The sequence below is a fragment of the Heterodontus francisci genome, chromosome 13 (genome assembly GCF_036365525.1).
Source record: "Heterodontus francisci isolate sHetFra1 chromosome 13, sHetFra1.hap1, whole genome shotgun sequence".
In the NCBI taxonomy this organism is placed as follows: domain Eukaryota; kingdom Metazoa; phylum Chordata; class Chondrichthyes; order Heterodontiformes; family Heterodontidae; genus Heterodontus; species Heterodontus francisci.
This window is the reverse complement of record NC_090383.1, coordinates 36,106,493-36,131,536: the sequence shown is the minus strand read 5'-3', so window position 1 is coordinate 36,131,536 and position 25,044 is coordinate 36,106,493. Positions and strand designations below refer to the sequence as shown.

Below are 25,044 nucleotides of genomic sequence, written 5' to 3'. Positions count from 1 at the left end.
TTTATCTTCCTTGAACTCTCTATTGTCTTTAACACCATCGATCACTGCAACTCCTACCAATGTCTCCACACTACTGTCCACCTCAACTGAACTGCTGCCTGTGATTTGACTCCATAAGACACTACATCGGCACCAATAATTTCTCCTCCTATGCTTGCAGTCACCAGAGAATCCAGAGTTCCATTCCCTTCAAAGCATCACAAATGCATGAAATCAGATTTCATGTCTCTCTTCCCCCCATTCCCATCCCAAGCTTCTGCTTCCCTCATCAATGCCAAAGCAGTTGCCACAATTTCATACCATCTGTCCAGTACCAAGACCTGGATGTTGCGAATTTACTTCAGCCTCCATCAGACCTGATATCATCTTCCCCCACTGCTATCTCAAGCGAAGTTCCAAAACTTACTTAACACCCTATTCAATCCCAAGTTGAGCTTCCTTTCCCTACAACCAATCTGTTATCTCTTTCACTTCTGCAAGAACAGGCACTTCCACCCTGACCATCCTCCTCAAGACATATTTCTGTACAAGGAGTTTTATTTCTCGGTCATGAAATGCAAAAAGTATTCCAGGTGAAATATCACAACTTCATCTGCTTTCCATCATTTCTATCAGACCACTGTTTTGAGACAAAGAGGAGCAACATGAGTGTCACTGAATTTGAGGAATGTGTGCTAGAAAATAACCCCAGCTGTGGGGCGCTTGGCCACCAGCCATGTGCTTCATGTAAATCTCTGATATTTACCTTGATGCACAATATAAATCTACACACTTCCTTTATGTATTCCCATTACAAAAAATGTACTACACAATTCTGATAATGTGGATTTCAGAACATATCCCATCAGGAACAAGTCCTTTTCTGACAAAAGAAACTCACTAGGCTATGCAGCTGAAAAAGCAAATAGTGGCACAATACTGTTCACATTCCCACAAATCACCATCTTCACAATAACAGGAGTACATGCAACTATATAAATAAAACAGAATCTACTGCAACTGTTGTTTAGTGCACCACAAGTAGGCTATCTTGCCTGTTTCCATCTCTAACAGAACACTAAAAGAAAATGAACTCCACCACTAAACAAAGAAATAAAATAAAAAGAAAGCATTACAATAAATTTGCACCATTGCAAGTATAGACTTCTACCCCTTGCCTTGTTGGCATAAACCAACAACCTTAGTGGAAATACTAATGCATGCAACTACAACTACACCACACAGGAGTGATGTAAGCATCTGTAAATATGATTACTGACAGTTACATCATACAAACTTCATATATATGAGAAAAAACACTGATCACCTCTTCCTCCTGATATTAAATAAAAAGGGGAAAGAAAATAAAATGATTTTATTTTAACAACACTGGGTGTTTGTGCATGTGAATTTACTGTAGTGGATTAGATCACACAGGCTGTTTTCAACTCCAAGAAACTGTTCATCTCATGGAGGTCGCATCAGACCAGAAAACAGATGGGATGGAAAGTGCAAATAGTGATGTCAACTAAACCAGTCTGCAAAACATATAAGGATTCAGCCCCCATCTAAAATTAAAACCAGCATTCAGCATTTTTAAGGTATAAACACCATACATTATGAAGTCAGAAAGGTTTGAAATATGAATTGAAAACTAATGTTAAGATTTCAAAATCAATAGCAATTACAAAGAAATATGACATCAGGCTGAATAAATCTGATACAGAACAATATGGTAAACTTATTTACTTGAATTGATAACTCAAGTAATGAAGTTAACAGACAACAGAAATTGCAAAAGAGATCTTAACAAAAATGATTCTGTGCGCAAGCAGAATTTTTCCGCATTATAGTTGGTCAACAGCATTTTACATTTTGATTGGTCAGGTGGAGGCATCTGTGTAATGGAGCTACAGACGCACATTCAACATTAACTGGATAAGAAAAATGACGAATGAGAAGATCCTTAAACCAACACAAGGAGAAGTGCTGAGACCCAGCATGAGGAAAGCAATATCCGGAAAGCAAATTATTCGAGAGTTACGAGGAAAGTTATTGAGCTTGTTGCTGTCAGAAATAGTTGCAGGTAAAAGAAGAGACAGACATTATCACTCAACACGATTTTCACACCTACACTTTGGTACAATGCTACATTCATCAAAATGTCATAAAATGCATCAGACGTGTTCCGTGATACTAACAGGATTCACAAAAACAAGATACATAACCAACTGACAGTTGCTACAAGAACGGAAGACAATGTTTTGTTAATTCATTCATGGGATGTGGGCATTGCTGGCTGGACCAGCATTTACTACCCATCCCTAATTGCCCTTGAGAAGGTGGTGCTGAGCTGCCTTCTAACTAAGTGGCTTGCTAGGGCATTTCAGAGGGCATTTTAAGAGTCAACTACATTGCTGTGGGTCTGGAGTGACAAGTAAGCCGAACCAGCTAAGGACAGCAGATTTCCTTCCGCAAAGGACATAGGAACGTAAGAGCAGGACTGGCCATTCAGCCCATCGAGACTGCCCCACCATTCAATACGACCATGGTTGATCACCCACTTCAATGCCTTTTTCCCACACTCTCCTCATATCCCTTTATGTCATTGGTATTTAGAAATCAGTCAATCTCTACTTTAAACATACTCAATGACTGAGCTTCCACAGCCCTCTGGGGTAGAGAATTCCAAAGATTCACAACCCTGAGTAAAGAAATTTCTTCTCACCCTAAGTGACTTCCCCCTTATTTTGAAATGATGTCCCCTGGTTCTAGATTCCCCAACCAAGGGAAACATCTTAGCTGCATCTACTCTGTTCATCCCTTGATATATTTTGTAGGTTTCAATGAGATCTCCTCTTATTCTTCGAAACTCTGGAGAATACAGGCCCAGTTTCCCTTCATAGGACAGTCCCACCATCCCGGGAACAAGTCTGGTGAACCTTCGTTGCACTCCCTCTATGGCAATAATATCCTTCCTAAGGTAAGGGGAACAAAACTGCACACAGTACTCCAGGTGAGGTCTAATTAAGGTTCTGTACAATTGAAGCAAAACTTCACTACTCCTGTACTCAAATCTTCTTGCGATAAAGGCTAACACACGAATAGCCTTCTTAGCTGCTTGCTGCACCTGCATGTTAGCTTTCAGTGACTTATTGATAAGGACACCCAGATCCCTTTATACATCTACACTTTCTAATATTTTACCATTTAAGAAATACTCTGCACATCTATTCCTCCTACCAAAGTGGATAACCTCTCATTTTTCCACATGATATTCCATCTGCCACATTCTTGCTCATTCACTAAGTCTGTCCAAATCTCATTGAAGCTGCTTGGCATCTTTCTCACAACACACTTTCCCACCTAGTTTTGTGCCATCTGCAAACTTGGAAATATTACATTTGGTCCCCACATCCAAATCATTGATATACATTGTAAACAGCTGGGACCCAAGTACTGATCCTTGTAGTACCCCACTGGTCACAGCCTACCAACGCGAGAATGACCCATTTATTTATACTCTGTTTTCTGAGTGTTAGCCAATCCTTAATCCATACCAGTACATTACCTCCTATCCCTTGTGCTTTAATTTGGCTAACCAACCTCCTGTGGGGGACTTTATCAAAAGCCTTCTGAAAATCCAAGTATACAATGTCCACCAACTCCCCTTTGTCAATTCTGTTAGTAATATCCTCAAAAAACTCCAACAGGTTTGTCAAACATGATTTCCCATTCATAAATCCATGTTGACTATGCTCAACTAGATCATCATTATCCAAGTGTCCATTTATCACATCCTTTAGAATAGATCCCAAAATTTTCCCAACGACTAATGTAAGGCTAACAGGTCAGTAATGTCGTTTTCTCTCTCCCACCCTTCTTAAATAGTGGGGTGACATTTGCTACCTTCCAATCTGCAGGAACCACTCCAGAATCTATAGAATTTTGGAAGATGATCCCCAATGTATCCACTGTCCAGAATTTTACACCACCCCAAAGCGCCAGATGGTGGTGGGGGATGGCGTAAAATGGAGTGGGAGGCTTTCCTGACCCGCTCCCACCTCCACCCCCCTTTATGTAGGGCAGGGGGGGCAAAAAATGGCCCGCCCGCCCCAGACCAATCAAGGCCCTTAAGTGGCCACTTAAGGGCCTTCGCCCGCCTCCACGGGGATTTTACACATGGCAAGTGGGTATCCTGGAGCCGGGAAAAGCGGCCTGGGAAAATCAGTGGATGGCCCGCCTTAGAACAATTAAAGCCTGGGGACCCATAAAATACGGAACGGATCCCCAGACGAGGCAGAAGCGGGTTCGCCACCGACTTTTACGTCGGAGGTCGGCTCCTGTCCGCCCACCCTAAAATTCTGGCCGCTATTGCCATAGCTACCTCTTTCAACATTCTAGGATGTAGAATATCAGGTCCTGGGGACTTACCAACCATCAGCTCCATTAATTTCTCCAATACAACCTTCTTACTAATATTAATTTCCTTCAATTCCTCATTCGCCCTAATCCCTTGGATCTCTAATTCTGGGAGATTTCTTGAATCCTCCACAGTGAAGACAGACACAAAGTAATCATTTAGCTTCTCTGCCATTTCTCTATTCCCCATTATAAATTCTCCTGACTCTGCCTGTAATGGACCCACATTGTCTTAGCCAAACTTTTCCTTTTTACGTGCCTATAAAGCTTTTACAGTCAGTTTTAATGCTTTTTGCTAGCTTACACTCATACTGTACTCGCCTTTTCTTTATCAGTTTCTTCGTCCTACTTGGCTGTATTTTAAAATCCTCCCAATCTTCAGGTTTACTATTATTTTTGGCAACTTTATAGGCCTTTTCCTTTACTCATGTATAATCCTTAACTTTCTTTGTTATCCACAGACATTAGTGAACCAAATTGTTTACAACAATCGACTGTGGATTCATGGTCACCATTAGATTAGCTTTTTTAAAAATTCCAGATTTATTAATTGAATTTTCAGCATCTGCCGTGGTGGGCTTCAAACCCATGTCACCGGGCCTCTGGGTTACTAGTCCAGTGACATTACCACTATGCCACCACCTCCGCCTAAAGTTGTGCTCAAGTTAAAAACTTGAGGTTTTTGTTTTGAACAGAATGGTTTGTACGTTTCACAACACTACACACAAGTTCTTGTACTGTAGGTTAATACCAAACACAGAGGTATAACCTTTCCACATTCCTCCCCAGATAAAACCACTTCAATTCTCTGGAGTAAGATGTCATAATAAAGCAACAACAACATTTGATTTATCCAAGCACTGCCAAATCCATTCAGTAGATCTGTGGTCGTCAACTTCTCACATATTCCCAGTGTTCTACTTTCACATACAGTGCCCCTTTGGTCATGCAGCTTGGACATGGCCATCTGTCAGAGACTAGTTCAATATTCTTCCTTCAGTGGTGTGGGAAAGTAACCCTTTCCCCTCTCCAGACACTAGACCAAGTCTGATGAAATTCAGCTACAGGGGACTCCTTTACTGAAAACTGATTGTTGATCTCCTACTATGAAATCCAATAGTCCTGCATCACAGTGACTAACCTATTCCAACTGTCGTACATCTTTTTTGAAGGTGAATTATAAACATGGGAACATTTAGGTCATTCAGTCCCTCAAACCTGTTCCACTATTCAATTAAATCATGACTGACCTATCTCTCAACTCCATTTACCTGCCTTGATTCCTTTAACACCTTTACCTCACAAAATTTTATCAACCTTAGCTTTGAAACTTGTGGATCAATTGAGCTCAATCCTTTGCATTCTTGCTTTCATGTTCCACTTTTGCTCAACATTACAAACGAGAGGGACAAGACTTTACATGTAACGTCTGAAATTTTCACACCCTCGAACTCTTGAAATTTCACCAGCAATGATCTGTTTACATTCAAATATCAAACTAAGATGGGAATTTCCCAGCACCCTGCCACCCCCATCATCACGTTTGGGAAACTTTCAGATAATTTAACCAGCATGCAACATATGGTTTGAACTGTGACAGCTCCTGTTGGAGGAAGTGCAAATTCCACGACATGTTGGTACTTTACCTCTGGGCTCTTGCGATTCTGTAGAATCTGTTTTTCCGATTCCTTGTTGGCAAAGTACCTGGTGCATCCTCGCCTCAGATACTACAGCGAAGAGATGAATTTAGCACAAGAGAGAGAAGTTTTATCACAGTAAATTAGCAGCAAAATAAAACACATTCATTAAATATAATACTTACAAAGAGAAGAGGGAGAGGAAGGCCAAATTTGTAACTGTTGAACTGTCCAACCACCTAAAGTTGTACCCTGTCTCATGTTAAAAAAAAACTAATTTATTCACTAACAAAGTCCTCCGTCATCCTGCTTTAACCTCAGAGCTTAATTTTTAATAAGTTTAGATTGCATCACAAAGATGCCAACATTCCTCCTTCTTTCAGTCCCTGTTGACTCAACAATCCACAGAGATCCTGGTTAACAGTGTCTGAGCTGGGATTCCTAGTTTGTAAAATAGTGTATTGTCTCCAGGATTATATTGACCACATTAAAACATATTCCAAATACATCTCCAGCCTGATATGGTTTTTTGTCTTTCGAATTCAGAAACCCTTCAAACTCAAAGTCTGATTTTTCTGTACAGGTGCTGCAAAGAGCAGCAGGAATGCCCCCATTGGAGAAAATTTCACATTACTAGCTAAGAGGTGGGATCTGTTGAAAAATAGTTATAAAGATTAATTCTTTCGAATGTTGCTTGTATATCCAAATCACTTCACAATCATTGGCTAAAAATTTAGATGGGCTTTCATAGAACCTACAGAAGAGAAACAACTTTACTTGCCAATGAAATCTGTGTCAGTGTTTCTCTCCACAGGTGCCAGAGTCCAATCTTACTCTCCCGCGCACTCCCTTTATTCTCTAGTATTCTTTTTAAAGTATGCATGTAATTCCTATTTACAGAATTCTGCTCCAATAATGGTTTGCGGCAGAGAATTTCATCCACTGTGAAAAGTTTTTTTCTCTAAACTCTCAATTCTTTTTGTTTTTCATCTTAAATTTGTGGCCCCTCACTCCTCCCCCTTTCAGATGCGAAATGTCCTCACAAAGTGGTTCCAGTTGAAAGGCCAACCTTACTTACATTGCAACCTCATCAATTCAAGGGAATTTCCAAGTAGTGCAGGCAGAGCATCCCATCAGTGCAAGTATTACAAGTTAGACAAATGGAGACAATATTTAAGTTACCGCCCTTTAACATCAATGAAATTCTGTTGAATTGTGCACACAGGTAGCACACTTCCCCTTAACTGCACAAGATGGATACTTGGAAAATAATTAAACATCATATCCAATTAGGAGGAAGATTATGCATATGTAAATCCCAATGACGACTGAAAAGGCACATATAAAAAATAAATGAATCCATGCTGTGAAAATATGGCATTTATAAAATGAAAGTTGCCTTGTCACTTTCAGTCTTAGAGGCAGTCGCAAAATGAATTTGAAAAGTTAGCAATTTATTATCTCTAAGGACTAAAAGAGAGACCCCCCCCCCCCCCCACTGCTAGTGTGAGGCCTCACTCCCCATTCCCATTATCTTGGGGTAGAACATTGATTTAAGTGACATGCAATGCACTTCCAAAGCAACAAATGATTTTCAGTGCTCAAAAGGTTACAACATCTACTGCATAAACAAAGTGTACATCTATTGCTTTACACAGCTACAGTAACAAAGAGCACCTGCGAAAAGGCCCAAGCCTAGCCTGCCTTGATGCAGATGTAAACACTGACAAGCAGCAAAGCAGGCTAGGCTTTAAAAGGCCAAGCTTGTAGCAATACCTACTGCAGGGTCTGTGGCGGTAGGTAGAATCTGCAAGAATTAGGCAAATAGAATTCACTTTGATCTCTGTAGTCTACATGGTGAGTGGTTGCCACACTATTCTGAGGAGATATCAATGAAGACAAACCGTGGATGTGAGGTTTGCCACTAAACACCACTGAGAGAAAAACGATGTTTGGGTCTTGAGCAACCTTCCATGTTAAAGGAAATAGAACTGGTGATACTCTGAACCAAAGTGTTTACTTGGTAAACGACTGCATTTGCTCAATTTCTAGAAAGAACTGAGCAGAGGTGTGGCAGTGATGTTTTTACCCTTCACTCTGCTGAGCAATTCCACAACACAAAAGACAAAGCATAAAAATGTTGAAAATCCAAAACGAATATAGAAAATACCTGAGAATGGAACTTTATGTCTCTTCCAGCATTTTCTGTTTTTAATTTTGTAAGTTCATTAAAGTTCGTCACATAAATATAACCAACTCTTTACACACGATAACAGTTTTAGCCATGTGGGTACAAAATGCTAACCTATAATGGGTGGGATTAATGGGTTAAGACAGATTTCTTAACCTTTTAGAAATAATATGAACTCCCCAGAAATGAACCAAATATCTCCTGCAGTGTAAAACACAGAATGGTTTGATTTATGACCAAAGCTGGGTACCAAACTGAAGATCCTGCCCATTTCTGAGAGCTTGGAACAGCGACAGTACTTACAAAACAACCAGCATGTGAAAGGCATAAAGACCAAACCATTCCTTAGTTACACTCATGGGGAATTGACCAGCTTCTGAATCAGTTACAATTGAAACTGTTGCTACATAAGGGGCTCTGGTTTGCTGAACCCACCCAACACTGCCCTCTAGTGGTAATCATTCCAGTTGCTTTTTTTTAAAAAGGAAATCACATCGGTTCACAGTATCGCAGTTCACCCATCACCAACACAATGATTCTTCTTTTGTGGGGGGTGAAGAGGGCAAAGGCTTTATTTTTCCACTTTTAACTGACAACTTTTAAGTGACAATTATAGATGATGTATGACCTGAATAACCCAAGCACCATGTCTTACTGTTACCATAGCAATTCTTCAAGCAGTAAAGACATTCACGAAAGCCATGATTTATTGTTACAGTGCACATTATAGAATTGGAACACTTCAAAGGCTGAGATGCTCTCTCCATAATACATACTGGAGTTAGACGAGGAATTACTGTCAAACATTTTATCCAATCAAACTTCCAAAATATTTGGAAGTCTCCCAATAACTAGTTACATAAAAGGATAATTGCAGTGGAAACACTTTCAATGTAAAATACTTATCCCCTGCATGTTGCGGCTCCTTAAGAGCATCAAGAAAGATACACAGCTCAAAGCAATGCTCCCCTGAAGCCCTCCTCGGGTCTGGTCACGAGCCATACCCGTGCTCCCTAAAGTTTGTTTTTGGGATAAATATAAGAGTGTCAAATGCTGTTTGATAACACTACTGTGAAGCACCTTGGGACATTTTACTACTTCAAAAGCACAATATAAATGTAAGTTGTTAGTTAGCGCACACGCCAATGTGGGTGGGCAGCCTTTTTGTTTAAGTTTTAAGTTTGCACCTGTTGAATTTTATGCTTTTAGCTACAAATAAAACGGGGACTGAGCTGAATCAATAAATGCCTCCTAGTCACCGTTACACTCATTAACCACTTGGCAGCCAGTGGACATTCTCTCCAAGGACTTGAATGAAACGCCAGATAGTGAGGCTCCAAAGCTTTTTTTTTTAGTTTTTAGTGATACAGCACTGAAACAGGCCCTTCGGCCCACCAAGTCTGTGCCGACCATCAACCACCCATTTATACTAATCCTACACTAATCCCATATTCCTATCACATCCCCACCTGTCCCTATATATTTCCCTACCACCTACCTATACTAGGGGCAATTTATAATGGCCAATTTACCTATCAACCTGCAAGTCTTTGGCATGTGGGAGGAAACCGGAGCACCCGGAGGAAGCCCACGCAGACACAGGGAGAACTTGCAAACTCCGCACAGGCAGTACCCAGAATCGAACCCGGGTCCCTGGAGCTGTGAGGCTGCGGTGCTAACCACTGCGCCACTGTGCCGCCCCGACTATAGATGCAGCGACTATAGATTTTAGATTACAGCCACCTCTTCCGCGTTCCTTCCCTCCCCCCCATTACAATTCAAAGTGACTGGTAAAACTAAGTATTTTACAGTGAGAACATTTTTCCTGCAGCATCTCGTCCTGTAAGAGACTTTTAAGACGTCAACCACATTATGGATAAACCCTAGATGTAGCTGACATTTAAGGGTATTGATCTGCAGCCTTTTCAGACAAATATTCCATGGTCCATAAAAAGCAGTGTAACAATTTAATTACACGCACAGATGGCAACCTTGATCTAGTTGAATTAAATCAATGGAAAATGACATTGCAAACAAAATACAGACACCTACCCTAGATTCAAATCTAAATAACTAAGTAACTCCCTCCTACAAATTCTTGCTGTGTTTGGCAGGGAAAGTGCATGTTGTACAATAATTACATTGATCAATAGTCTGAAGAATATACTGCTTACTTCCCACTTCTGAATTATTTCTACATTCTCTTAACTCCCCCCACAAACAGGACACAAAGCGTCTAAATCAAGTTGCCACCTGCTCCTTTTTTCAGCCTCGGGAATCTTACACGCAGTAGCACCCAATGAATCAAACTAGAGACAGTACTGAGTACTAAAGATAACATTTGAGAGCTTGGCATTACTCAGCACCAAGAGAGAGAGAAGGGTGTAGATACAAGCAGCTGTGAACCCGGTATCAGCAAGTCTGAAATCATCTGCCATCAGAAAAGTGAAAGAGCAGACTTGCTACAGCAACCCATATATATGTATATATAGATAATGGGAGAGATAAAAAGAGTCAAGGTGCAGAATCTGACTTGAAGCCCTATGGCATAGGACTCACCCGGAAGTTATCAGGGGAGGTCAAGTGAAACTTTTGCCTAATCTCTTCAGGAGCACCTGCGCACAGCCTATAAAAGATATGATAATTTCTTTCTTCTGTGCTCTGTGTACAGATTCGGGATTTTTCCAACAGGTAATGAGATACAAAACCTCCAACGACAGCGCTCTGCATGGAAAAAGAAAAAACACAGGGAGACATTCTGGGAACTGAAGTGCACGGTCACAACTGAAAACATTATTTAAAAATTGTTTAAGTTACCTTTTCGTTGAAATGGATCTCTACAAATTTTCCAAATCGACTACTATTATTATTTCGTACAGTTTTAGCATTTCCGAAGGCCTCAAGTAAGGGATTAGCTGTTTTGGAAATAAATGATTAAAATAAGTCTTATCCAGTCTGTGGCACAGAACAAGGCCATTCAGCCCATCCTGCCTGTGCTGATGATGCAACATGATAGATGGGTAAAAGAAAATCAGACAACAAACCTGTTCAATACAACTACAGCACAGAGGGAGGTCATTTACCCCATCATCTGTGTGTCAGCTTTTTGCTAGAGCAATCATAACTAATCCGCTATCCAGCTCTCTTCCCATAGTCGTGTAACTTCTCTACTTCAATTGCCCATACTTTTGATGGATCTCAACTCCATCTGCCCGTCTTCTCACCATACCATTCCTAATGTCTTCTCCTTCCGGAAACACGTCCAGTTGCCTTTTGAACCCATATATATCTTTTAAATCAGTATGTCCCTTCAAACACATTCCACAATTCAACTAAAGTTAGGATTAAAAAAAAGTTCCATTTGATTTTGCTTCTTACTCCTAACTTCCAAAACTTGTATTTCTGACATTTGAATCACTTTAATCTTTTCTGTTATTTAGGGGGTAAAAGGGCGATCACGAGCAGGATTTTATCACAAGATGTTCCCTTAATTTGCATACAACAGTGCCCCTCACTGTCAGCATACACTTTAAGTACTGTACTGGGTGACTGAGATACTCCAGTCACCGCAAAACCACTGAGGTTCCACATAAAATGCTACAGAAATCCATTTCAAGTTTTCAGACAATTGATGTGAGCTTCTGTACCTCAGGGCAGGGTTAGAGATATAAAGATAGCCAAGAAACCTACTCCCCAGTGTTAACCATTGTACCCTGCTGGGAAGCATGTATCTGGACACAGGATGAGGAGCAGGTCTGTGATGCTATGTACAGTTCAATAGCAGGGGAATTCTCATTGCTGTCTGTGCTGTGCGCAAATCAGCTGCTGCATTTCCTACATTGCAACTGTGACTAACAAAGTATTTCATTGGCTGTAAAGCACTCTGGGGCATTCTGAGGTTGCACAAGTCTTTCTTTCCAAGTTCAACAAGAAGTTTGTGCACCTTGATTCTCTACACCTTCCTGATCACCCAGAGTGTGCAGTTTTGGTCTCCACATTTAAGAAAGGATATACTTGCATTGGAGACAGTACAGTGAAGGTTCACCAGATTGGTCCCTGGGATGAGGGTGCTGTCCTATAATGAGAGGTTGAGTAAATTGGACTTGCATTCTCTGGAGCTTAGTACAACGAGAGGTGATCGCATTGAAGCATATAAGATTCTAAAGGGGCTGGATAGGGCAGACACTGAGATTATTCCTGCTGGTCGGGGAATTTAAAACACAGTGGCAGAGTCTCAGAATAAGGGGCCAATCATTTAGGATTGAGATGAGGGGAAATTACTTCATTCAAAGGGTTGTGAATCTTAGAAATTCTCTATGCCAGAGGGTTGTGGATGCTCCATCGTTGAATACATTTAAAGCTAGGATAGACAGATTTTTGGACTCTCAGGGAATACAAGGGCTCTGCCAGTTCTGTGAAATGTTTCTCCACTAGTATAATGTGAGCTGAAAGTTGATTGTGTCCTTTTTCTTTCCATTAAAAGTATTCCTTGGTGCATTTTAGTGTGATCACCTAGTGCAACTTTATTAATACAGCTGAAAATGCATTTGTCCCCAAAAAATTGCATTTTAAGATGTCCTCGATCAATGAGTAACCAGATTTAAAATCACTGAAAATGACGTGACAAAACTGTACTGAACTGTTTAATAGTTTCATTGGTGTACACTATTTTCAAAGTAAATTAAATATTTTTTGAAATGAAAAGACTTTTAAAATGTGCCGACATGCCTGAGTGCCAAATGAAATGAGCACAATATGAAAAGCCTGGCTGAACCAACGCAATCACCGAAACTTGCAATTTTGACCTGGAATGCATCCAGTTTTGTGGGCACAGCCTGATCTAGGCAAACTGAATCTTGGACCAGAGTTTTAAAAAAAAAAATCGCAAGTGGTTTTGGGTGCAACTCTGCTGCTGCTTGCAGCTGCTCTTACCAGGAGATCTGCTGTTAAGCTATGTTACGCTCGTCTATCTTGCACCATCTTCGCACAACCACTATAACTCATCTGCAACTGCTCTGTGACTTCCTCATCCAACTATGCCTAGGTCGACCCCTCTTTCTGCTGTCCTCCACGTTGCCCTCTAGAAGAGATCTCTGCTTTACAGTTCTATTCAAATGGCCGAAATACTGACATTTTCTTTTCTGGACATCACTTTTTAAAGTTTTTTTTTGCCCTTGCAAATTCAAGCACCTCTTCATTTGTCTTATGGTCTCTAAGGGATTTTAAGCATATGTCTTAGCATCTACATTTCAAAGGTCTCTATTTTCTTCCACAGATCTTGACTTATTGTCCAGGATTCTGAGGCATGCAAGAAAGTGGATAGAACGCAGCATCTTATGAGTTTTGTCCTTGTTAAAAGCTTGCACTTTGTTGTCATATCTTTCATCTTTACAAAATTACTTCTGGCTGTCTCTATCCTGCTTCTGACTTGGGCATCACATATACCATCTTGTTATCATTCATCATAAATAGACAAAGTTATCTAATTGTTCCAGTGTGGCACTTCAATCCTTACCCTGGTTTCTTTCAATGTATTCTTTCTAACTACCATTGTTTTTGTCTTTTTAGTGTTCATACTCAATCCATATTCGAAACTTCTAGATTTTATTTGATCTACAATATTTTGTAGGGCCTCATCTGAATCCGTAAGCAGCGCTATGTTAGCAGCATACCTCAAGTTTGTTATGTTCTTACCTCCAATTTTTACACCTGGAAGTACATCTAATTTTCTGCATGTTTGTTCTGTGTACAGATTGAATAATTTTGGCGACACTACACAGCCTTGCCGTACTTCTCTCTTCATTTGAAACATAGGATTATCCAACTTCTAGCCTGATGCTCACTATTTGGTCCCAGTACAGACTTTTTAGTTTTAGTTTTAGAGATACAGCACTGAAACAGGCCCTTCGGCCCACCGAGTCTGTGCCGACCATCAACCACCCATTTATACTAATCCTACACTAATCCCATATTCCTACCACACCCCCACCTGTCCCTATATATTTCCCTACCACCTACCTATACTAGGGGCAATTTATAATGGCCAATTTACCCATCAACCAGCAAGTCTTTGGCATGTGGGAGGAAACCCGAGCACCCGGAGGAAACCCACGCAGACACAGGGAGAACTTGCAAACTCCACACAGGCAGTACCCAGAATTGAACCCGGGTCGCTGGAGCTGTGAGGCTGCGGTGCTAACCACTGCGCCACTGTGCCACCCTAATTCTCACATCTTCACTGTCAATGTCACATTTCAGCAACACATGGATTAACCTTTGGTGATAAACACGATTGAACGCTTTTTCATAACCCATAAAGCATATGTAAATGTTCTTGTTTACTTCGAGATATTTATATAAGGTTGTTTCTTAGGTTAAACATTCCCCCTCTTGTTCCTACTCCAGGTCTCAATCCAGACTGCATTTCACCAATTTCTGCTTCAAATGTAATATTTCTTTCTATTATGATTTTCAAGATCACTCATGAAATGGCTCATTAAGCTAATAGTTCTAAACTGATTGCACTCCATTGCTTTAAGTTTCTTAGATATCTTAACGATTAACAAATGTCTCAAGTCACTTGGAATGTATCCTATAGTATATGTATGATCACAAATTTCTGTTATCGCTTCTAATGCTATTTCTCCAAGGACTTTGAGATGTTCTTTTGTTACTTCATCAATGTCTGTTGATTTTCCTGTACTCATCAATTTCAAAGCATTCTTCACCTCTGATATCAATGCTTGGCCATTGCTTTGTCTCTATATCGAGAACTCCCTCGATTTGGGTCATCATACAATTCACAAATATTCTGCAACAAACCAACATTTAAAATTCTCCAATCTTTTTGCGCTGGTTCAGCCAATTTCGCCCGTGATGCGCTGATATGGTTAGCATAAACAAACAGGATAATCTACCCCAGAGATTTAATCTCCCATTCCAATCACACTGCATATTCCTTTTCATCCAAAGCCGAGTGCACAAGTTTTATTTTTCAATGGCATGAGAGCAAGTTAATATTTCATAGAAATTGCATACCTTCTACAATCCTTTCATCAATGTCTTGACCTGTCCCATATGATTCAGTCAAGTACCTAGAGAATGGAAGGGGACTCAAGTAAGTCACTGCTTCGCCATAATATCTGGAGAATGCCAGAGATAAAAAGGAGCAGATAGCTATGGTAAGCATTTGCGAAAGCAGGGATACATTGACCACAATGAGATATTACTGGAGAGAAAGGTAATGAAAGAGAAAGTGGGGGGGGCGGGGGCGAGGCGCAGGGGAGGGGGTTGAGACAGAGAGATTGGGAGAGAAAAAGGGAGAGAGAGAGAGAAAAAGGGAGAGAGAGAGAGAAAAAGGGAGAGAGAGAGAGAAAAAGGGAGAGAGAGAGAGAAAAAGGGAGAGAGAGAGAGAAAAAGGGAGAGAGAGAGAGAAAAAGGGAGAGAGAGAGAGAAAAAGGGAGAGAGAGAGAGAAAAAGGGAGAGAGAGAGAGAAAAAGGGAGAGAGAGAGAGAAAAAGGGAGAGAGAGAGAGAGAAAAAGGGAGAGAGAGAGAGAAAAAGGGAGAGAGAGAGAGAAAAAGGGAGAGAGAGAGAGAAAAAGGGAGAGAGAGAGAGAAAAAGGGAGAGAGAGAGAGAAAAAGGGAGAGAGAGAGAGAAAAAGGGAGAGAGAGAGAGAAAAAGGGAGAGAGAGAGAAAAAAAGGGAGAGAGAGAGAAAAAAAGGGAGAGAGAGAGAGAAAAAGGGAGAGAGAGAGAGAAAAAGGGAGAGAGAGAGAGAAAAAGGGAGAGAGAGAGAGAAAAAGGGAGAGAGAGAGAGAAAAAGGGAGAGAGAGAGAGAAAAAGGGAGAGAGAGAGAGAAAAAGGGAGAGAGAGAGAAAAAAAGGGAGAGAGAGAGAAAAAAAGGGAGAGAGAGAGAGAAAAAGGGAGAGAGAGAGAGAAAAAGGGAGAGAGAGACAGAGAGAGAGAGAGAGACAGAGACAGAGAGAGACAGAGAGAGAGAGAGAGACAGAGAGAGAGAGACAGACAGAGAGAGAGAGACAGACAGAGAGAGAGAGACAGACAGAGAGAGAGAGAGACACAGAGAGAGAGACAGAGAGAGAGAGAGAGAGAGAGAGAGAGAGAGAGAGAGAGAGAGAGAGAGAGAGAGAGAGAGAGAGAGAGAGAGAGAGAGAGAGGAGAATGAGAATGAGAATCCTGTCAAATCCGCCTTCAGGTTTGTACTTACCGAAGAACAAACTTAGTATTTTCTGTTTTGCCAGCACCTGATTCTCCTGATACAATGATGGATTGGCTTAATTTATGCACCTTCATATCACGGTAAGTTTTATCAGCTAAGAGTTGGGATTAAAGAGAGAGTTAATTAAATGTAAAGGCAGCGTTTAGAGAAATCAGAGACACATTCTAAGATAAAACTTAAAATCTGTGAAACACCATGATGATAATTACGAATATACGAATTAGGAACAGGAGTAGGCCACTCAGCCCTTCGTGCCTGCTCCGCCATTCAATGAGTTCATGGCTGAACTGATTATTCTACATTTCCATTTACCCCCAGTAACCTTCTACCCCCTTTGCTCATCAAGAATCTATCTACCTCTGCCTTATAAATATTCAAAGATTTTGCTTCTACTGCCTTTTGAGGAAAAGAATTCCAAAGACTCACGACCCTCAGTGAGAAAAAATTTCTCCTCATCTCTGTCTTAAATGGGTGATCCCGTATTTTTAAACAGTGACCCCTAGTTCTAGATTCTCCCACATGGGGAAACATCCTTTCCACATCCACCCTGTCAAGTCCCCTCAGGATCTTTTTCATCACAAAGGATGCAGTTTCCTCAGAGCAAAACTACATCACACTTTCTCGAATTAATTCCATTATTTTAGATGTAGAAATAAAACAATTCAGAGTAGTGCAAGGTTCATTGGAAGAAAAATCAGCTCCTTTCAAAAAGATAATTTTCAGCCACATTTTCAAAGAAGGAACGGCGATATAGTTCCAAGTCGGGATGGCTTGGAGGAGAACTTGCAGCTGGTGGTGTTCCCATGCACCTGCTGCCCTTGTCCTTCTAGTTGGTAGAGGTCGCAGGTTTGGAAGTGCTGTCTAAGGAGCCTTGGTGCAGTGCATCTTGTAGATGGTAAACACTACTGCCACTGTGTGTTGGTAGTGGAGGGAGTGAATATTTGTGGATGGGGTGCCAATCAAGCGGGCTATGTCCTGGATGGTGTCGAGCTTGTCGAGTGTTGTTGGAGTTGCACCCACCCAAGCAAATGGAGAGTATTCCATCACACTCCTGACTTGTGCCTTGTCGATGTTGGACAGGATTTGGGCAGTCAAGAGGTGAGCTACTCGTCGCAGGATTCTGAGCCTCTGATCTGCTCTTGTAGCTAAGGTATTGATATGGCTATTCAATTCAGGTCCTAGTCAATGGCAACCCCCAGGATATTGATAATGGGGGATTCAGCAATGGTAATGCCATTGAACATCAAGGGAAGATGTTTAGATTCTCTCTTGTTGGAGATGGTCACTGCCCGTCACTAGTGTGGCAAGAATGCCACTTGCCACTTATCAGCCCAAGCCTAGATATTGTCCAGGTCTTGCTGCATTTCTACACGGACTGTTTCAGTATCTGAGGAGTCACAAATGTATTTATTCATTCATGGGATGTGGGCATCGCTGGTCAGGCCAGCATTTATTGCCCATCCCTAATTGCCCTTGAGAAGGTGGTGATGAACTGCCTTCTTGAACCACTGCAATCCATTTGGGGTCGGTACACCCATAGTGCTGTTAGGAAGGGAGTTCCAGGATTTTGACCCAGCGACAGTGAAGGAACGGCGATATAGTTCCAAGTCAGGATGGTGTGTGACTTTGAGGGGAATTTGCAGGTGGTGGTATTCCCATGCATTTGCTGCCCTTGTCCTTCTAGTTGTTAGAAACCGAGGGTTTGGATTGTGCTGTCGAAAGAGCCTTGGTGCGTTGATGCAGTGCATCTTGTAGATGGCACACACTACTGCCACAGTGCGTTGGCGGTGTAGGGAGCGACTAAAGAACAAAGAAAAGTACAGCACTGGAACAGGCCATTCGGCCCACCAAACCTGCGCCGATCTTGATGCCTGTCTAAACTAAAACCTTCTGCACTTCCGGGGTCCGTATCCCTCTATTCCCATCCTATTCATGTATTTGTCAAGATGCCTCTTAAACGTCGCTATCGTACCTGCTTCCACCACCTACCCCGGCAGCAAGTTCCAGGCACTCACCTCCCTCTGTGTAAAAAAACTTGCCTCGCACATCCCCTCGAAACTTTGGCCCTTGCACCTTAAACCTATGTCCCCTAGTAACTGACTCTTCCACCCTGGGAAAAAGCTTCTGACTATCCACTCTGTCCATGCCACTCATAACTTTGTAAACTTCTATCATGTCACCCCTCCACCTCCGTCGTTCCAGTGAAAACAATCTGAGTTTATCCAATCTCCCCTCATAGTTAACACCCTCCAGACCAGGCAACATCCTGGTAAACCTCTTCTGTACCCTCTCCAAAGCCTCCACATCCTTCTGGTAGTGTGGCGACCAGAATTGTACGCAATATTCCAAGTGTGGCCTAACTAAGGTTCTGTACAGCTGCAGCATGACTTGCCAATTTTTATACTCTATGACCCGACTGATGAAGGCCAGCATGCTGTATGCCTTCTTGACTACCTTATCCACCTGCGTTGCCACTTTCAGTGATCTGTGGACCTGTACGCCCAGATCTCTCTGCCTGTCAATACTCCTAAGGGTTCTGCCATTTAATGTATACTTCCCACCTGCATTAGACCTTCCAAAATGCATTACCTCACATTTGTCCAGATTAAACTCCATCTGCCATTTTTCCGCCCAAGTCTTCAACGGATCTATATCCTGCTGTATTCTTTGACAATCCTCATCACTATCCGCAACTCGACCAACCTTTGAGTCATCCCCCCAACTTACTAATCAGACCAGCTACATTTTCCTCCAAATAATTTATATATACTACAAACAGCAAAGGACCCAGCACTGATCCCTGCAGAACACCACTAGTCACATCCCTCCTTTCAGAAAAGAACCCTTCCACTGCTACTCTCTGTCTTCGATAACCGAGCCAGTTTAGTATCCATCTGAATGTTTGTGGATGGGGTGTCAATCAAGCGGGCTGCTTTGTCCTGGATGCTGTCAAGCTTCTTGAGTGTTGTTGGAGCTACACCCATCTAGGCAAGTGGAGAGTATTCCATCACACTCCTGATTTGTGCCTTGTAGATGGTGGACAGGCTTTGGGGAGTCAGGTGGTGAGTTACTCGCAGCAGGATTCCTAGCCTCTTACCTGCTCTTGTAGCCACAGTATTTATATGGCTACTGAACAATCACTAATGAACATTCCCACTTCTGACCTTATGATTGAAGGAATGTCATTAATGAAGGAGCTGAAGATGGTTGGGCCTAGACCACTACCCTGAGGAACGCCTGCAGTGATGTCCTGTAGCTGAGATGATTGACCTCCAACAATCACAACCACCTTTCTTTGCGCTAGGTATGGCTCCAACCAGCGGAGAGTTTTCCCCAATTCCTATTGACTCCAGTTTTGCTCGGGCTCCTTGACGCCATACTCGGTAGATGCTGCCCTGATGTCAAGGGCAGTCATGCTCACCTCACCTCGAGTTCAGCTCTTTTGTCCATGTTTGAACTAAGGCTATAATGAAGTCTGGAGTTGAGTGGCCCTGGCAGAACCCAAACTGAGCGTCAGTGAGCAGGTTATTGCTAAGCAAGTGTGGCTTAATAGCACTGTCGTGACACCTTCCATCACTGATGATTGAGAGTAGACTGATGGGGCTGTAATTGGCCGGGTTGGACTTGTTCTGCCTTTTTGTGTGCAGGACATAGCTGGACAATTTTCCATATTACCGGGTAGATGCCAATCTTGTAGCTGTACTGGAACAGCTGATAAGTGGCAATTAACATTTGTGCCATATAAGTGGCAGACAATGACCATCTCACACAAGAGAGAATCTAACCATCTCCCCTTGATGTTCAACGGCATTACCAGCACTGAATCCCCCACTATCAACATCCTGGGGGTTTCCATTGAACAGAATCTGAACTGGACCAGCCACACAAATGCAGTAGCTACAAGAGCAGGTCAGAGGCTAGGAATTCTGCACGAGTAACTCACCTCCTGTCTCCCAGATGCCTGTCCACAATTGACAAGGCACAAAGGCAGGAACTTGGAACATACATGAGTGTTGGATTGGTAATCTGATGTAAGGCACCGGCATGCCCCATGCCCAAATGTTGTATTACCTTCATAAAATGTAACCCCTTTAAAACAATGACTTAAATATTCAGGAACATAATGCGTCAATTACTGCACTATTTGCTCAAATGCAGTTTAATTAACATTCAGCTATTTTACAATACTGCTTTGAGAGTGGAGATACTAGAATATTAATGATTGATAACAATATCAGAATAACTTCTATTATGAAAGGTGTGTAACTTAAATGTTGAACTGACCAGAATAATTCTACAATGTTTTAGTGGACACTTTGTGTTGAGTTCATACTCTCCACTTGACTGAAGGGGTCTAGCTCCAATAACACAAGAAGCTCGACACCATCCAGGACAAAGCAGCCCGCTTGATTGGCACTCCACCCACCAACTTCAACATTCACTTCCTTTACCACTGATGCACAGTGGCAGCAGTGCGTATCATCTGCAAGATGCACTGCAGCAACTCAACAAGGCTTCTTCGACAGCACCTTCCAAACCTGCAACCTCTACCAACTAGAAGGACAAGGGCTGCAAATGCATGGGAATACCACCTCCTGCAATTTCCCCTCCAAGCCACACACCATCCTGACTTGGAACTATATCGCCATTCCTTCACTATCACTGGGTCAAAATCCTGGAACTCCCTTGCTAACAGAACTGTTGGTGTACCTGCACCCCATGGACTGCAGCAGTTCAAGAAGGCAGCTCACCAACACCTTCTCAAGGGCAATAAATGCTGGCCTAGCCAGTGATGCCCGCATTCCACGAACAAATATTTTTAAAAATGTATTTCGGGGCTCTCTGTTCTTTCTCCTGGGGGGACCTTTGTGTGTGTGTGTTTCGTCTTTATGTTGTTTCTGGTTCCCAGATTTTAGAAAGAATCACACTTAAACTTGGAAAAGGCTGGAGTCAGTCTTGTTTAATTTAGCACCATGCTTTGTGCTGTGGAAACGGATTCTTGTGTTACATATAACATGACACCCCAGTGCAGCTGTGAATGTGGCCCCCTACTGGAACACTTACACATAACAACTAGTTCCTAGCTAATTAGTTCCTAACACTTTACAGACAGTATAACAATATATAGATATATAACAGTGTGTTCGGTTTGATTTGGTAATGTATTTAGTTTTATGGTTCTCATGGTCCTGTGTCATTCTTGGTAAGATATGAACCCAACACAAGGTATCCACTAAAACATTGTAGAATTATTCTGGTTAGTTCAACATTTAAGCTATACACCTTTCTTAACAGAAGCTATTCTGATATTGATATCAATCATTGATATTCTGGTATCGCCACTCTCAAAGTAGTATTGTAAAATAGCTGTGTGCTAATTGAACTGCATTTGAGCAGATAGTGCAGTGATTGACACATTATGTTCCTGAATATTTAAGTCACTGTATTTAAAGGGGTGACATTTTATAAAGGTAATACAACATTTAGGCGCGGGGCATGCTGGTGCTTCACATCGGATTACCAATCCAACACTCATATGTCCCAAGTTCCTGCCCTTGGCTGAGTCATCAGGGAAAGGGTATAAATAGAATTATACAGCACAGAAACAGGCCCTTCGAACCATCGTGTCTGTGCCGGCCATCAAGCACCTACCTATTCTAATCCCATTTTCCAGCACTTGGCCCATAGCCTTGTATGCTATGGCGTTTCAAGTGCTCATTTAAATACTTCTTAAATGCCTCTACCACCTCTTCAGGCAATGTGTTCCAGATTCCAACCACCTGCTGGGTGAAAAAATATTCCTCAAATCCCCTCTAAACCTCCTGCCCCTTACCTTAAATCTATGCCACATGGTTATTGACCCCGCTGCTAAGGGAAATAGTTTCTTCCTATCTAATCTAGCAATGCCCCTCATAATTTTGTATAACTCAATCATGTTCCCGCCTCATCCTTCTCTGCTCCGAGGAAAACAACCCTAGCCTTTTCAGTCTCTCTTCATAGCTGAAATGCTCCAGCCCAGGCAACATCCTGGTGAATCTCCTCTGCACCCTCTCCAGTGCAATCACATCCTTCCTATAGTGTGGCGCCCAGAACTGTACACAGTACTCCAGCTGTGGCCTAACTAGCATTTTATACAGCTCCATCATAACCTCCCTGCTCTTATATTCTATGCCTCGGCTAATAAAGGCAAGTATCCCATATGCCTTCCTAACCTCCATATCTACCTGTGCTGCTGCCTTCAGTGATCTATGGACAAGTACACCAAGGTCCCTCTGACCTTCTGTACTTCTTAGGGTCCTACCATACATTGTATATTCCCTTGCCTTGTTAGTCCTCCCAAAATGCACCACCTCACACTTCGCAGGATTAAATTCCATTTGCCACTGCTTTGCCCATCTTACCAGCCCATCTGTATCGTCCTGTAATCTAAGGCTTTCCTCTTCACTATTTACGACACCACCAATTTTTGTGTCATCCGCACACTTACTGATCATACCTCCTATATTCACGTCTAAATCATTAATGTACACTACAAACAGCAAGGGTCCCAGTACCGATCCCTGCGGTACACCACTGGTCACAGGCTTCCACTCGCAAAAGCAACCCTCAACCATCACCCTCTGCCTCCTGCCACTAAGCCAATTTCGGATCCAATTTGCCAAATTGCCCTGGATCCCATGGGGTCTTACCTTCTTAACCAATCTCCCATGTGGGACCTTATCAAAAGCCTTACTCAAGTCCATGTAGACAACATCAACTGCTTTACCCTCATCTACACATCTAGTCACCTCCTCGAAAAATTCAATCAAGTCAGTTAGACACGATCTCCCCCTGACATGCTGACTATCCCTGATTAATCCCTGCCTCTCCAAGTGGAGATTAATCCTATCCCTCAGAATTTTTTCCAATAGTTTCCCAACCACTGATGTTGGACTCATTGGCCTGTAATTACCTGGTTTATCCTTGCTACCCTTCTTGAATAATGGTACCACATTCGCTGTCCTCCAGTCCTCTGGCACCTCTCCTGCGGCCAGAGAGGATTTGAAAATTTGTGTCAGAGCCCCTGCTATCTCCTCCCTTGCCTCACATAGCAACCTGGGATACTTCTCATCTGGGCCTGGGGATTTATCCACTTTTAAGCCCGCTAAAACAGCTAATATTTCCTCCCTTTCAGTACTAATATGTTCAAGTATATCACGATCCCCCTCCCTGAGCTCTACACCTACATCGTCCTTTTCCATAGTGAACACAGATGAAAAGAAATCATTTAAAACCTCACCTATATCCTCCGGCTCCACACACAGATTGCCACTTTGGTCCCTAATGGGCCCTACTCTTTTCCTGGTTATCCTCTTGCCCTTAATATACTTAAAAAAGGCCTTACGATTTTCCTTTATATTGCCCGCCAGTGTTTTTTCATGTCCCCTCTTCGCTCTCCTAATTACTTTTTCAAGTACCCCCCCCACCCCGCCACACTTTCTATACTCTTCTAGGGCCTCCGCTGTTTTCTGCGCTCTGAAGTCTCCTTTTTTTCCTGATGCAATCCTCTATATCCCTTGACATCTTGGTCCTACCCTTCACCTTAACAGGTACATGTCGGCTCTGAACTCTCACTATTTCCTCTTTGAATGACTCCCACTGGTCTGATGTAGACTTTCCTACAAGTAGCTGCTCCCAGTCCACTTTGGCCAGATTCTGTTTTATCATATTGAAATTGGCCTTCCCCCAATTCAGTACTTTTACTTCCAGCCCGTCTTTGTCCTTTTCCAAAACTACCTTCAATCTTAGAGTTATGGTCACTATCCCCGAAATGCTCCCCCACTGACACTTCTACCACTTGTCCAGCTTCACTGCCTAGGATTAGGTCCAGTGAAGGGAAAGGGCTCTCCAACTTTATTTCAAACAGAGAAAAGGAAAAGCAGGAGGAAGAGTTATTCTCAAACCACCTTCCAACTACAAGAGAGGGATATTAAGCAGAGGCTTCCTGCTCCTTTACCCATGCACAGAATTTGGCTTATGGGCTGGAAGGTGTAAACACATAAAATACATTGTGTTTTTACATTATACAACACTGCGTCATTCTTCAAAATTCTACGATGATATTGCACTAAAATTTGAAATAGAATCTTGCCTGAGCATGTAACACAAACTGTGGGTTTCGATTATAATGCCAATGTGAGGTCAGGGGATACACAAAACTACTCACCAATAGCATAGACATGTGGTGGCAGAGTGCCCAAGGACTTCCCTTTGTACTTCTGAATGGACTCTGATGAGTACAATTTAGGTATGTCATAGTATGGGTTCACTGCTATAAGGATGTTGGCTACATATGTCTGCAAAGGAAACAGAGAATAAGACACATTAACTTTACATTATGTTTGAAAGTGAGGGAGTTCAATCTGAAGCCAGGATGTTAAATTTGAACAAAGGAAATTATGAAGGTATGAGGAGCAAACTGGCTGCGGTGGATTGGGAAAATACATTAAAAGGTATGACAGTACATAGGCAATGGATAGTCTTTAAAGAAATATTACATAGTTGACAGCAACTATACATTCCTTCAAGACACAAAAACCC

At 42.1% G+C, this 25,044-nt stretch overlaps 1 protein-coding gene across 6 annotated transcripts in view; it reads right to left on the bottom strand.

Annotated features, from left to right (window-relative positions):
• Positions 1-25,044, bottom strand: part of LOC137376336 (unconventional myosin-VI-like) — a 344,835-nt gene that overhangs the window by 105,180 nt on the left and 214,611 nt on the right. For all 6 annotated transcript variants that reach the window (XM_068044672.1, XM_068044673.1, XM_068044676.1 and 3 more), the window contains exons 5-10: positions 24,671-24,800; positions 16,453-16,558; positions 15,268-15,323; positions 11,047-11,144; positions 10,789-10,953; positions 6,048-6,128 (exon numbers count right to left, since the gene is read on the bottom strand). In XM_068044672.1, the coding sequence (XP_067900773.1) occupies positions 6,048-6,128; positions 10,789-10,953; positions 11,047-11,144; positions 15,268-15,323; positions 16,453-16,558; positions 24,671-24,800 (636 nt within the window). The remainder of the gene's footprint in view (positions 1-6,047; positions 6,129-10,788; positions 10,954-11,046; positions 11,145-15,267; positions 15,324-16,452; positions 16,559-24,670; positions 24,801-25,044) is intronic.